Source organism: Buteo buteo, chromosome 26 (genome assembly GCF_964188355.1).
Source record: "Buteo buteo chromosome 26, bButBut1.hap1.1, whole genome shotgun sequence".
NCBI lineage: Eukaryota > Metazoa > Chordata > Aves > Accipitriformes > Accipitridae > Buteo > Buteo buteo.
In genome coordinates, this window is record NC_134196.1 from 14,785,930 (window position 1) to 14,801,733 (window position 15,804).

Genomic DNA, 15,804 nt, shown 5'->3' on the forward strand with positions numbered 1-15,804 from the left:
TGAGCCATAATGCAATTATAGGTTGAATCGTTACATCAGGTATCTTCTTCTCTTGCACTTTTGGACCCGGCGTATGTGAAATCCCAGGCAAATAGCAAAGTTTTACTTTTTTAACTGGGCTAAACTTCTAGATGGAAAAACCAGGGCATGTTCACGGATGCTCAGGGTTCTGTTACATTACCAGTATTTTCTCCTGGCCCCCTGACCCACTAACTCATTCAGTGGTAACCCCAATATAATTAGTGTCACACACAGGCAGAAGTCATCTGGTCCCCATTTAAAATGATCAAAACACTACTGTTAATATGTCATCCCACCTAAAAAGTCTTTCAGCTCATTGTCATTCACAGATTTTCTCAGGAGCCTGAACACTATTTATTACAGTTTTTTCAATGCAAAGTATTTCATTTCTGCCAGTTCCTCCGTAGCTTTTGCCAAGGTGGATTTTTGTTTCCACGGACATGTTAGAAGACGGCCTCCGTACAGCAACTTGTCATCTTAAATCCGACTAAAATCTTCAAGAGTGCCTTACTGGGAATGTATGACAGGAGTAAAGAACTAGTTGAAAATTCTTGAATGGGCAAAGTAATGTGTAATAGAAGCACCACAAGCTTTTTCACAAAGAAAATAGTTCCTATCCCACATGCATCTCATCCCAGACTCTAATCACAGGCAGTTTTTGATGACAGAAAACACCAGGAGCTTATATTCTCCTGCTGCAGTGCTCTGTGCCACTGGGAAGAGTATTTCAACCCCAAACAGTGTGATGAAAACCACGTGGGTCTAGAAAGGCATAATTTTTGTTCAAAATGCATATGTGTTATCATCTGTGACCTGGTGACACTTCTTAGGAATCACCCTTAAGTATGGACCATAAAAAAAAAGGCACAAACTTCTGATGCTTTTGGATCCAGAGTTCTGAGTCCAGTTAGTCTCTGGGATATTACAGAACATGCGGTCTACACCATAAATACTTCCCGGGAGTGGGGGGAAACCACCACCAAAACAAAAAACCAACAAACAAAACCCCCAAACCAAACCCTTATATGTTTAAGGTCAAAGCAGTGAGTCATTTAAGGCAAAAAAAATCCACAGATGTTGCAGTTAACCCCAACTGAAACACGCACATCTTAAAAAAAAAAAAAAAAAAAAAAGGAAAAAAAATCAGCGAGAAGGTCATCCTTAAAGAAAATCCCAAAATAGTGACAAAAGAAATGCCAAATGAAAGCGTAGAAACAAATTAAACTCTCCCATCATATTGTCAGGCAATAAATATACAATCATGACACATTGGTGTTTACAAAGACTGTAGTCAGCTCTTTTGTAGAGATTAATTTTTCCTCCTAATGTTTCCCTTTCACTGCTAAATACAGAATTTCATTCAGAGTAAGGTTATTCAAATGTAACTTTTACATTATAAATCTTTAAAAGCCTACAGTCTCTCCGTTACATTTACTTTCTCTTCTCTACATAAAATGAATGATTGCTCTAAACATACCCCACAACACTATTGATACTGTAACTGGTTTTCACATCTGTTTTCCTTCTGTCTGAGCAACTAATGTGAAATTTCATTCAAATAGCTTTACCTTAAAAATGTATTTCCTAAATGTAAACAGAAAGATTTCTCCCATGCAAGTGTGTACCCACATCCATCTTAGAAAGCCGTGCAGGCAAGACATTACTCTTCTCAAATATTTCTGTTTTTTCATCACACTAGCACAAATCAGACACCAAGAAAAAAATAACCTGAATTTAGCAGTAAATAGTTCATTCTTGTTGTACAGTTAAAAAAAAATAAAAAGGGTAGCTGAAATATATCTCATTCAAACAGCAGCAGTGTCGTTAAATCACACAGTTGTAATGGTAATGATGGTACTGCTTTCTGAAATGGAAATACTCACACACACCATAGAATTGACCTGTTGTTCCCTAATTTACAGCACTTATTTTAGAGGGCGTTTGCACAGTGCTACATTTTTCTCTTAAAGTTTTGTTTGCTTTTGGTTTTGTTAGGGAAAAAAAAGTAGATTTATATATAAATAAAGGGCAGCAGATACTAAAAGGAGGTATATGCCTGTAGGACAGAAGCAGGTCTCCTGACTGCAAATAACATTTTATTATCTTACCATCTTCTGAGGACTGGAGTGTATCCCAGCTCAGCAGAGCTCCTACCCGTTTGTTCTTGTCTGCTATATGTACAATATCATATAACTTCACTATGATCAATGGAATTATTTATTTACACATCATATACTCCATTGCCTCACATCCTTTTAGAAACAGTTCCTGGAAATGCAGAGCTATGGTTGTTGTCAAACACTTCATTTTTCTCCTTTTCTTTTTAATTTAAAAGTGAAACAAAAAAGAAAGTGCCATACAACTCAGCAAGAGGGCTAAAAAAATATCCAGGGCCATTCACAAGTCTCTTTTTCACATCGAGAGCTTCCTTGTCTTTTCCCCAAAGAACAGAATGATCAGCGACATTTTAGTTACACTGCCGATAAAAATAGAAGTAGTAATCGGTAAAAAACATCCCAGCAAAATAAGGATCTGTCGAGCAGCCTGCAAAACCCTGCAGAAGAAAAATAAAGGAGATTCATATCGGATCTTCCCTCAGTTCAAACGCTATTTGTCTTTTGCTGTGTTGCCATTTGAAGAGGCTTACCGGTACAGCTACACGGAAATAGTACGCGCTGTCGTACAGTTTAGCTACGGGGAGAGTCCAAATATGCTGACGTCCCTAGATGATAAATGAGAGGGAGAGATTAGACAACCTTATTTCACGTTAAATGGGAGAGAAGGATAGGCTCTGGAAACATTTCACTGACAAACGCAGCGCGAAGTAATTACGGTAACAAGACTTGATAGCTCTAGTCAGGGTATTTAAAGACTCGAAACCCTGCGAACGTGGGTTTGCTCCGATCGGCTCCGCTCAGGCACCTGCCTCCAGCGACACTCAGCTGGCTCTGGGTAACCACAGTCCCTCTCGTTTTCCAAGCAAATCCCACAATATAGAGGGATTGTTCCTGACGTGCCAGGTGGCCCGAGAGCTTTAAGGTGTAATAGTAGCAAATGGCAATTCTGCTGATTTTGAAACGGCAACTTCAGTAGCCCTCAGAAGGCAGTGAAAGGTCCTCTCTCTATTCCAAAGATAGAGGTAGCATCTCCACTCAGTATTTCAAAAACAGATGCAGGCAAGATTTCATGCTATTTTTGATCGCGGTGTCCCGCCACGTACAAAGGAAATTAATATACGTTGCATCTGAAATGTTTATGCTACATTGAATAAAATAAAATTCAATCTTCACCTCTTTTTAGCCTAATGATCCATGGTAACTTTTATTTCATCAGTTTCTAGTGTCTCAACTCCTTCATCTTTCCCTCCCCCCTTCGCTTTCTGACACGTTCTCTCTGTTGGAGATGATACGTTCGCGTGATACAACTTATGGGAGACCGCTGAGTCCAAATGATTGCTGTCCTGCCCTTTGGTAGGGAATAAGCCTTCCAGTCCCTGGGAAAATCCTCTTGGGAAAAAAACCCCTCTTCAACGAGGCAGCATTTCTATTCCAAGTCACATCAAACCTGAATGCTCCCTGCTGCTGGAGGCTAGTTAGCTTTAGTCTTTTGATGTGGATTTCGGGTTGACGCAGGAAATCTCTTTGACCAGTTTTGGCAGTAAGCTTCAAGGATATTTCTGCATTGTGAAACTCTCTTAATTTCAGTTCTGTTGGATTATGGTAGACAGGTCAAAACTTGGGCAATTTTGGCTTTCTGATGGCTTTACAGCAGTAGCAGAGAAGCCCGTAACTTTTTGCAAAGACATTTGAAAAGTTGATCAGAAAGTCATGTTAAGGGTCGGGGCAGCTCAAATTTGACAAAGCACCAAAAAAAAGTAATTTCAACTCAATTAAGAACATATCACGTATGGCAGTATACATCAGAAATCTAAAGACGACTCTGAAATGACTTCCAACTTCAGGGAGGTTTCTCCTACAATGTGTTCAGAAACACTACTATCCTTGCTTCTGCCTTTCCTACCGTTTCAGCCAGAATAAGCATTTTCAAGCAATGTGGACAAATCAAGGCCCTGAAAGAGTCTTATATTTCCAGAGAATCTGAAAGGAGTTTAAGGCCTTCATCAGTTTACTGGAGATAATCAAAAGTTCGCAAGATCCAGTCTCCAAATATTTTTTTACTGGGAAAAGCTAACGTGTTTTACCAGCATTTATTCCCACTGAGGCAATCCAGAGAATGACATGTAAACACCTCTTGCTTTTACAATGAAGAATTTTCCCTAGAGAGATTTATTGGTAAACTCCTGTTCACACAGAAATAAAGGGGAATACTACCATTGTTTCCAGTGAATTCAAGACTTAAAAACTGGAATTCATTACCCATAAGACAATAATGGAAACAGTAGAGTAGATGAGAGTTTGGAGGACTCTGTCTCCTAAGGCCCTGGGTGAGAAGTACCCCCATTTCTTAAGTATCTCTGGAGATACAAGTTACAGTGGTGAGTTAGGCTGAAGCAGACTCAAAACTGTCCTTGCAGAGTGTCACTGGATTTTTATAAAAGTCAGCAGAAAATTGACTCCTACAAAAGGGTTGCATCTCATTGTGGTCATGCCAAAGCCAGCTACGACCAGCAGACTCAAAGTACCGTTTGGATTTCTACTACCCATAATCAAGATCAGAATTTTGCAGCCATTAATTTTATAAAAATGATCCCCACAAGCCAGAGTATTGCTGCAAAAATCTTACCTGTGTGGTTTCTAGGAAATCCTTCCTACTGTTTTGGCTTGAAGAATAATAGGAGCAATAATTTCCCAATGTGACTTTGCAGAGAAATATAATTAATGGTTCTGTGGTGCTTCAAGAAACAGAGAAAAATAAGGATCTATCCCATTGCTCTTAAATAGAATAATCATATATATAAATACAATATACATATGGGGGAAAAAATCCAAAGAATTGAATTGTGGAGAAATAAAGCAGAGGAGCTTACTTCACTGGCTGATACGAAGGAGATAAACCTAAGCCACCAACCTCTGATCTGGTCCCATTCCCTCCCATGAATGGAGGATGTTTTGCATTGGGAAATCTGGGTGATCTTTACAGTTGTTAAGATAAATCTAGAACTGTACACTATACTTCCTCAAACCTTAAGAACATTCATATTAGAAGCTATTGTATATCACTTTTTATACAAAGTAATGGTCACGACACGCTTGAGTTGCATGGCTTACATCAAGGATTGGCATAATATACCTGTGCCAGAGGGTACCTGGGCATCTAACACAACCTCAGTTTTATGGAATACCACCCCATAATAAGCCTTAAAACAGGGACCTATATAAGTAACTCCCATTTGCCACTGTACACATGCAAATATATCATTAAAAAGAAGTACAAATATCCCAGACTTTCTCTTGGAAAGCAGCGGTAAACAGAATTTCATTCAGAATTCTTCAACAGCAAGGACGTTGTGGTCATATCTTCTCCAAACTATCCCTAGAGAGAGTTTCCAGCACTTCCTAGCCTACCAGATGGCTTTTCTGAGAAGAGCATAAACAAACAAAAATGCCTTGGAGATCCAAAGGAACTTGGATATGGCAATGGCTAGCAGAAAAAATGAAAGCAGAAGGTGGGGAAAAGGTGACACGAACATTTCTAGTTTATGCTGTGGGGAACAATGAAACACCCCCCAACAAAATGTGCTTTCACAACATTAACAAGGTGTTATAAGAAACAGCAATTTTCATGCATGTAATTCATATATGGCAGATTCTCTGTCCTAGACAGGCTATTAGTGATGCGTGTTGGTTGAATTTGATTTTATTCAGCAGGCATAAAGGTTTTCCAAATTTTTGAAGTATTTACAGTATCTTGCAGTATTTGGACACAGCAGTAATCCAAATATGTTTGGGCTTTGTTAAATATTTTGATTTTTTTAATTTTGTGGTTTGTTATGTGAAAGTATATAGAAAAGGCATATATTGAAAATCCCCCTCCCCTCAAATCACAAACCAATATCCAAAATAAATTCAGTAACTGCTTCAGTGAAACTCTGAGTATGATATATTAATCCCTACATGGGAGGGCTGTATTATTAGATTATAATGGTGTACACCTAAAAGACAAATTTGCAGTGGCTGTAGAAACAAGCAGGCACTTCAGGAGTACTGTTATATTTCCTCTTATCTGAAAAAGGCAGATGTTTACGAGGATAACATTCAAGATGAAAAGACTGGACCCAAAGACCATCCATAACTTCACCAAGTCCTTTCTTGGAGAGACTGGAGTCATGAAGTGTCATCAAGCAGAGTGTTTGGCAGCTCTCCTGGCTATCATCGGACTTTCTCCGGGAAGAACCCCAAAAGAAAGGACTTGTTATTTCTGGGAGAACAGAGTAGAGCTAGGCTTTTATTTGAGGAGAAAATATCTGCTGAGAGCAGTAAGTCTGCTGCAAGTCACAATTTTATGCACTACCAGAAGTTCCTGTACAAGAATTCCCTTTTACAGGGCTTGGCACAACAGACCAAAAAAAGGTGTTCTCTGGAGTTATTTATGTATGTTCCTAATAACACTTCTCTACACCAAAAAAAAGAAAAAAAATCAAATCCCTAGGCCAAAGGCCACAATCCTGCTAATATATGCATACATGTCTGCTCAAATGATTATTAGACTGAACCTTAAGACCACTGGATTTTAATATCTGCATCAATGGGTGAAATCGTTATTGGGTGGAGAGCGGTATTGGGCCTACACTACAGCAAAGGATCTACCCAAAGGTCTACACTAAGAACTTAGTTGTGCATAGATTTGTCCCACTCCTCTGAATAGGGACAAATTTGTGTCACAATAGAAATCAGGCAAAAATTACGATCCAAAAAACAAACCACTGTTATTATGTATGTATTATCTTTAATTGTACTTACTTTATTTCCAGTGAGATTTCTACATCCATGGGTGTGTATTTGTTAACAGGAATAATATAGCTGTAATTTCCAGACCTGAAAAAGGCAGTATTAATACACACAGGATTTCAAGATAGACGGTATCTTTGCAAAAACATGGAAATTGCATTTAAATTTTAAAAGAAAAAAATTACGAAAATTTAGAAAAAAGCTTCTGCAAGCTAAAGTAAACGATTGTGAGGAGGAGCCAGCCAAATCAATGGTATTTTATTCCACCATAACAAAGCATAATGAAACAATTTACCTACCTGCACTGTAGATTTTTACTGCAATAGCGATTGTCAATGCTTTGCTGAGTTTCCAAAATCTGTATAGAACTGATTGTTGTATCAATCCCTAAAAACATGAAGAATACTGTTTTATTCTTGATTATGTCAGAAATTTTAGAGAAGAGCATAATAAAATTGCAGTTAATACAGTGGCATCTACTCCCTTGCTTGCCATTACAGGAGCTGCTGCAGGTCTAAATTAGTGCTCAGTAAAAAGCCTCTGGTTGATTACCTTCATTCTGCCATTACAGGGGAAATAAGATCCTTGGTTGATTTACAAGGACAAATATCCTGGGCACCTAACGTTGTAACATTTTCTTTGGGGCAGACATTGAAGGCTATTTTGACGGCAGTCCAAGTAGAATACAAATGTGCCAATGTTCATTTTAATATACTGGAAGCCATGCTCATGAAAGTAAACGTTAATTTGAAAAACATTATCTTTGCTGAGAGAAATAATTTGGAATGCAGCAAAAATTGTTTCTAATCCTATGTGCGGGAGAATGACCTAACTCTAATGAGTATTACAATTTCTTCATAAAACGTTGCCTTGAACTTGCGGGAACTTGAGAGTTTTGTATTATTCTACACAGAGGATGACGAGTATAGCCACGATGGTGTGGCTCTTCCCCGAGGCAGATTAACCCCGCGGAGAGTTAGGCGGCAAGAACCTGTGTGCCAACACAGCACCACAGCTCCTGCTTTCACAGCTGGCCTAGGAACCACCACATCCCAAAAAGCTTATTTCTCCTGGATACCTCCGGAGCATCCCATCAGCGGCAGGTCCTAAACCAGCCCACTCCAGTCTGAACTGCGTCGCGCTGTGAACGCTGGTTTTGTGTTTCTGCTCTACAGCAGCAGTTCCCTGCTTTGCAGAGAAACTGCATGATTGTAGGCTGACCTGCGCTCTGATTATAAAACATCTGCCTGGCAGTATATACTTAACTTTCAGCATACAAATATCCACACATATGCTCAAGTGGCAGAGGGAAATTGAGCATGCTCATCTCAAAGAACTAGCACAGAAGAACATTTCCCTGTGACACAGCATCTCGTTAAAACGTGCATCATAGTAATGCCACAGAGGCCCTTTTCTGAGGTGTGTAGCCATGTGGAAAAAAAAAAAAAAAATCCAAAGGGGAATGATTTTTCCCAGATCATCCCACTGGGGCATACCCAGGCAACAAGCAGAGCCTGTGTTCTATTCCTCACGTGGCCCTGGGTAGCAAACTGCTCTAAGCGCGTGCCAGCGTACGGGTGTTTTATCATCCCAATGTTGCCTAATCTTTAATCAAATCTTTATAAAAAAAACCAAACCTTAAAACAGAGCATCCACATAAACAGAAAAGAGAAGGCATAATCCTGCTCGTACTGAATGAATGCCAGAGCTATGCCATTATAACATATGTAATCAGCAGATACTCATCTTCACGGGAAAGAATCAATATTTTCAGCCCAGACTGGCTCTGACAGCAGTGCGCAGTCACTAAAAGGGCAGCCTGAAATCAACCCAAAAGTCTTGTGTCGAAGAACTTCATTTCATCTCCACTGATGCAGGCAGCGTCAGCATCCTAAGGCAGAGATGGCCCCTTTCAGCAGCTGATGTTTTTAATCCACTAGGTCAACGGAGCCAAACCCCAAACTCTTCCTTAACACTGTATCGTGCATTGCCTGCACACAAATACTGCACTTACACTACACTCACATCCTTACGTATTTTGCTGTATAAGGGTTTGCCGTGTTGAGCACCTCCCAAGATTTTAGTCCCTGTCAAGGAAAATATCACTTGTCGTTTTATTGCATCTGAAGCCAAGTCTAAGAACTCTCTAGAGAGGGCAGCCAGAATGTCTATAAAAACCTAATGAAGACATAAGAATAAATTGGAATGACAAGAAAATTATAGCAAATCACAGGTATTTAATAGATTCCTAAGTGCTAATTCTCTATAAAGACCAGTTATAAATGAAACTTCTCTAAATTCCAGCAGCAGAATTCCAAGCCTAAAAGTAACTCTTCGAAGTTACACAAGTATACAATCCAACAGTATTTTAAAAAAATATGGGACTTACAGTCATTTCCAAGATCAGGTCTTCCATTAGATTTTTTGACTGGATCTCGTTCAGGTAACATGTCACTTGGGTTTCCTGTGAAAGGATGTACGTACAAATGTCCCCAGGTTAGCCTTGCACACTTGTAACAGCAAAATATGAATACAATACCAGAAGATGTTTTCTTAATTCTCTCTTGGATAAAGGCATGCATAACCACAAGAGAAACCTTTAAAATACAAAGCACCTCTTTTCAGAAGCAGATATATACAGTCAAAAGAAATTTGGAGGTGACAAGAAACAAGCTTTTGAAATTCTACAGGATATCTAAAACATTTCAAAAAATAACCTAAAAGAAAAGATTTCATCCCGCACACAGAATATCACCAATTGTTATAACAGAGAGCCAAAGTGAACATCAAGATCCAGTCAGGCACTTCAGCACAAATCTGATCATAAAGCCACATCTCTCTCATCAGTGAGAAAATAGTCTTAGTAAGAATAAGCATCTGCCACGCAAACCGAGGCCAGGGGAGTAACCTCGCTCTTTGAATGTGAGACGCAAGACACTGAGGACAGACCCAAGTGAGACACGGTACTTCACAGAGAGAAGGGTGAGTCACCAAATTAAAGAGAGTAATACACAGCTCTAACAACATCATCGCCACGTTCACAGATTGTCACCTCTGTAATTCCAGACATTGAACCAGGCTGGGAAATATAAGCCGATTTCTTAATTTTTTTAATCCTATTAATTTTCATAGCACTTCTCTAGAAAAATGAACTTTAAAAGATCTTTTGAATAATCATCACATAGTACAACCTGGGGGGAGGCAGAAGGCCCTTCAAGCCCAGGGGAAATGGTTTAAAGCTATTCCTGTGCTTTTACACTAATTGCCAGCCAAGACTCTGTCCAGAGATATGCTACCAATAAGCTGGCACGGAGAAATGTTGATCTTGCCTAAACTAACATGCTTCATCAAATACCATTTAATCTGTGGAGGCAAAAAAAAAAAAAAACAAACACACCACAACCCAGAAACACATATTTCTAGAATACCAAGGTGCTCCATTCCTGCATTTTCCCAAGGAAACATTCTGATTTCAAAATGACTGTTTAGAACAGAAGTTACTGTTTCATTATATAAAAATTAATTTTACAAAAGAAAGGATCAAAATGCATTATTTCACTGAGATTGAAACAAGACAGCTGCATTGACCTTACCGTTTCCTTATTCATTCCAGATTTTGATTTTCATTTCAGTATTGGGAAATAAGAAAATCCAGACTTTTCTCACGCTAGTAGGTGACCAAGAGCATGGAACAACATGAACAACTGGAATCCAAGGGCCCAGAAGCAATGCAATACAAAATCATCCTTGGGATTTCCATCATTTTTGTGTTTTGTTCTGAATCTGTGATACTGCTGCCAGCTATTCCTTGAATCTATTTTCTATTTAATTGCTCACCATACAGATCTACCAGTTCTGCCAACTCAGGTAGTAACTCTTGCACTTAGTAGTCATCTGCTGTCCCATTTTTTATACTGTTCGACACGCCTAGACAAAATGGCCACTGAACCCATGCGATCAGTTATACAAGCACAGTAGGTCTTGAGGCAGATCTAAAAAAAAACCTATTTGTTCTCTCATACTCCCTTTTAATTTACAAACTAGTTGTCACATCTTCCTTCCGGTTTCTTCTGTTTTCCCTTAATAGTCCAGATACGTTAGCAATGCATTAAACGTTCCCTGCCATTTTGCATTTTCATTAACAGAGAACTATTCTGTAAGAAAATCTGTATCCCCTGGTAAAGGCAAAAGATTGCTCACTGAAAGAAAAATGTTCTCCCTGTAGATAAAATAGTTCAGCTGTGCAAGTGTTGGCAGGAATATTTATTAAATACTCTGAATTACCAAACATTCAATACTGTGATGCTTTTGCAGATGATGGAAGAAAGCACTAAGTGGTTATCAGAATTTTGTATAAAAACTAGGATGAAGACAGATTTACTTCACTAAGATTTCAACTATTTAAACTAAGTCAGTAACCAGTACAGAAATTCATTTTTACTTGGTTTTTTTACTTGTCATAAAATTACGATTTCATTGTCCTTTAAGCTGATGCAATCCAAATGAAATGTAGAAAACTGAACCCTGATGTTTTTTTTATTTGGAGCTCAAGTTGCCAACTGGGAACACCAAGAACCCCCAAAAAACACCGTAGAAGCCTTCAATACATTGTGGTAAACTTCCACTCTGTCACATACAGTACCTCTTTCTCAAAGGCCACCCTTTCTCAAAGTACCACCCTTTCTCAAAGGCCCGTGTGGGGTGTGAAGATCCAATGCAATAACAAATATAAAAGCACGAGCATGACCAGAATATAATGAGGACAACTATTATCTCCAGATAAGATTCAGATAAACTCATCCAATAAATGTGGTATCCTTTTTTTTTTCCCCCCTCAAGCACTTTCTAGTTTTAATTCACATGAGTTGTAATATTCTATAAGCAGTGTGGAAAAAACCTGCTGATGATTTATTCTGGTGGTGGTACCTTGCTATGAATCCATTAATTACCATCCGAAGGCAATAAACGCAAATGCATTAAGTTGACCAATATCCAGCAACTTTGACCAAAATCCTCACCAAGCTTTTATTGCGAGGGGAGAGCCAGCAGCGAGAAACAACACGCAGATAAAGGCCAGTCCCTGGTTATCAGTGATGCTTAATGCAAAGGGGCGAGCAATGAGCACTAATGGCATGGAAGCAGAGAGAAGAAAAAGCCCAGATGCTGAAGGGTATTCACGCTGCTCAGTTGAACGTCTAAATCCTTCAGAGAAACCAGTTCTTAAGATAAATGAACTATGAGGAAAAAAGGCCACATCAAACTAGACTACATAAAGACATGCTGAATTTTTGTTTAATAAACTTTGTCTTGCTTACGAATGCTTTTTTTTCTACTTGAACACTCCTAACAGGCTTCTCCTCAACAAATCTGAGGTGCAAGGGATTAGGAGTTACAATGGATGCACTCAGCAGTAGCCTGCACCCGCAGAATTCGGGTACCGCGTAGCGGAACAGTAAAAGGTCTGTTAAAGATGAACTCCTAAATTAGCATTTAATTCAACTTTGATTTCAAATAGTTTCATCTTTCCGTGAATCAGGCTAGTCAGCTGATTCTAAAATATTCACTGTTTATCTTAATTATTCCCCATATTTAACTCTTAGCTTTTTGTTCTGAAAACATTTTCCTTCTCATTTATCTTGGCTACAGCTACATTAAGCAGCTTGTTGGTTTTCCTTCTGTTTGGATTTCGTATTGACATTGTTACCTTCCATCTGGGGATACATTCAGCTTCATTAAACTTGTGCAGATCTGAAATCTTTCAGTAGCTTGTGTACTGTGCTGATTTTTCACTCTTGGATCCACATTTAATGCTATTTGGAGCATAAGACCTTGAGAAGGTAATGCTTTGTGTTTATTCTTATCTTCCCTTTCCACCTAATATCAAAAGCAGCCAGCTGGGGATAGAAGGTTTTCATATTTCATTTTCACCCGTCTACAGCTCCCTCATTTGTAAATGAGATTAACGTCTTTTTAATTAATCAACACTCTTTCAGGCTTCAGAGCAATACAAATCACTTAGGTACGACCTCTTGAAAGCGCTGTATTGAGCTGTATCTGCCACGGGGCTTACTGCAGCACTAATCACAAGAATCGCAAGGACCGCTTACCCGCAGCTTGTCTGGGGACAACAGCACGTTCCAGTATAAAGAAAGGCCAGTGGGTGAATCCCACTGGAACAGCTGATGTGATAGATAAGAGTGTCACAGCGATCGGCAATGCTGGCCCTGGCAGACATTTGTGTTTCAGAGGCTGAACTGCATCCGTCCCCAATTTCACCTCAACTTGCTAACTGTGGTTGGTGCAAGAATTGTTCCCAAAGCCAAGAAAGGAAGAGTATGACTGCTGGGTTTAGTAATATTAACGCTTGCTTCCAGACATTGCCAATGTTAAGGTCTGGGAAAGAGGAATACAGGTTCCAACAACTTGTGCATACCTTTATATTTAAACTCTTTCTTATAAATATCATAAAAGTTGTAAACAATACACCTACTCATATATTACACACATAACATCTGGCAGACAATAGCTGAAAGAGAATTCATTCCAGTAAAAGTAATTTATTTCACAGAGCTCTGCCTTCAAATAACATTACTCTACTCAAAAACCCTGCCTGAGTGAGCAGAGTTTTAATTCTCAGTTTTATGTTTTGTGGCAGTTGAATTTCTGGCTCTGCCCACAGAAAAGATGTAGTATCACCACCTGTGACACCATTAAGTGCTTTGTGTTTTGGGGTTTTTTTTTTTACATCTGTTAATTCACCCTCCACTACCCGCAATCAACTCCTGTCCAACTACAGACAAAGGTTAATTAAAGGGATTAGTGACTTTCTGGTTCACATGAAATCATTTACCATGAATGGCCAGGCAGAACAGTGACACCTGACAAAACATCTTAGGACCCAAAATTCTTAAAGGTAACCAGGCCAGATTTTCCAAAAACATATTGACTGCAGTGATGATTAGTTATATCAGGATTTTTTAAGTCCTCTGGACTAGGCTTTTCTGTAGGAAGCTAACTACCTTTCAAGATTCTCGCCCCTTCCCCCACACTCTTCATATAGTCTTTACTTAAATGGTAAATAACAGAAATTAATGCTTCAACTTACGTTTCTCCTTTGCATTGGTTTTCTCATAACTTAGAGATCTGACTTTTGGTTCATGAATTGGACAACAATAGACCTTGTCACAAGGCAAAATGTCACAGAAATTCACTTCAGGGATCCTGCTGATAGGTTGCGTGCTCTGAGAAATTGTGCTTTCCCCCTGCAATGCTAAAGGCAAAAAAAAAAAAAATAGACACAATTCTCACTAGTGCTGTGTGTCTATTGGCATTTTATAATAGCACAGAAACTGAAAGCCTGTTACGTGTACGCAGACCAACAGAGATACCGTACCTGCTGTAGTGGCAGAGGGAGAGAGTAGAACAGAACTTGAGGTACTGCTGATGAAGAAAAACAATTTAGTAAGAAATGGACATCAGAGTTGTGGACCAAAACAGGTTGGTCCACAATCTATTACTAATTCTAATTCACTAACGCAAATTTAACTACTTGCCTGTAAATCGGATGATTTTCAAAACGTCTGTCATGAATGCTAAGTAAATATAGGGTTGATATTGTCAAAGCACTGTAGAAAGAGAATTATTCTGTAGATTTACATCCATCTTCTTATGTAACATAATATGAATAACACCTTGACAGCACCTTGTCCAAATGCAGTAATATAAGAGTTATCTGATCACTTTCCCTTTAGTGGGAAAAATTCCAACTGAATTTAATGGGGTTTAGATCAGATACTTGTATACAGTATTGTATTTGTATACCTGTATATATGTATATATACATATACTTGTATTCAACACAAAATATGTTCAGTTTTCCATTGTAAATAGAATCACAACACCTGTTCAAAGTACTCAGTTCACAGAGAGATTGTAATCTGTGGGTTTTGGGACTGGAAACAGAAAATGGCAATCTCTCCAGAGCATACTTTCCTTTCCACAAGTCCAATGACACAAGTAAAACTTTCAGAGTCACAGGACTGCCCACCACACTGGGAACAAGTCCAGCTTCGTTTCACCCAACAGAATCACTCTGTACATCAGAAATTGTACTTCGGCACAGAATGATTGCATAAAACATGCAGGGTCTCACGAGTCCAGCTTTGCCCCTGTAGCACGAGCCACTGAGATACATTCAAGGTGCACCATACACTGTGACATGGACAGAGATTACCTGTGCGTGCACCACATCAGTATCTCACTTTTCTAAAATGATTTCAACTTTACAATACTACCAGGCATATTCACTGTTAATTTAAATACATTGTGTTCTTTGAGTAGGAAGGGTGAGAAGAAGAAAAAAATTGCAATCTTTCTGGTGAGTAGAAAGGGGAAGGGAGAAACAAGTCAACTTGTTGATAATTAACTGTTACCATAGTGCCATAATAGCAATCAAAGTTATTATGGTCATCCGGAACATCTTCACGGAGCAAGACTCTTTCGTCTTTGACAAACAAACCTAGAAAAAAAAAATACATGTTTGGTTCATTTAAGTGGCACATAACTAAGCTACTACTAGTAGATTAAGAAATACTACACTAGTCTGACTTTAAGTTAACCTTGTTTCTTTCGGAGGAACCACACAAGTCATCCTTATATAGGGGTCAACGTCTAAAGAGAAAAACTTAAGTAATGAAAGGCTCCCTGAAACTGTGAGTGTACTGCACACTGCTGATAGTCTGGGGACACAAACATTACACAGCTCCTTCTCTTTTCTTCCTGCCATTTTTCATACTCTTGAGGTATTTAAAAATCAAATTAAGAACTCAGTAAGCAGTGGCCAGAACTAAAAGAGGAGCAGCTTTCAGTATACGCT

The 15,804-nt window shown here is 38.9% G+C and overlaps 1 protein-coding gene across 1 annotated transcript in view; it reads right to left on the reverse strand.

The window, feature by feature from the left end:
• Positions 1-2,488: 2,488 nt before the first annotated feature.
• MYRFL (myelin regulatory factor like) overlaps positions 2,489-15,804 on the reverse strand; it is a 45,598-nt gene continuing 32,282 nt past the window's right edge. Inside the window, 10 exon segments of the mRNA XM_075057920.1 lie at positions 2,489-2,575; positions 2,669-2,743; positions 4,765-4,873; positions 6,942-7,016; positions 7,229-7,316; positions 9,319-9,393; positions 14,035-14,199; positions 14,323-14,369; positions 14,483-14,554; positions 15,362-15,447. Coding sequence (XP_074914021.1) covers positions 2,489-2,575; positions 2,669-2,743; positions 4,765-4,873; positions 6,942-7,016; positions 7,229-7,316; positions 9,319-9,393; positions 14,035-14,199; positions 14,323-14,369; positions 14,483-14,554; positions 15,362-15,447 — 879 coding nt within the window.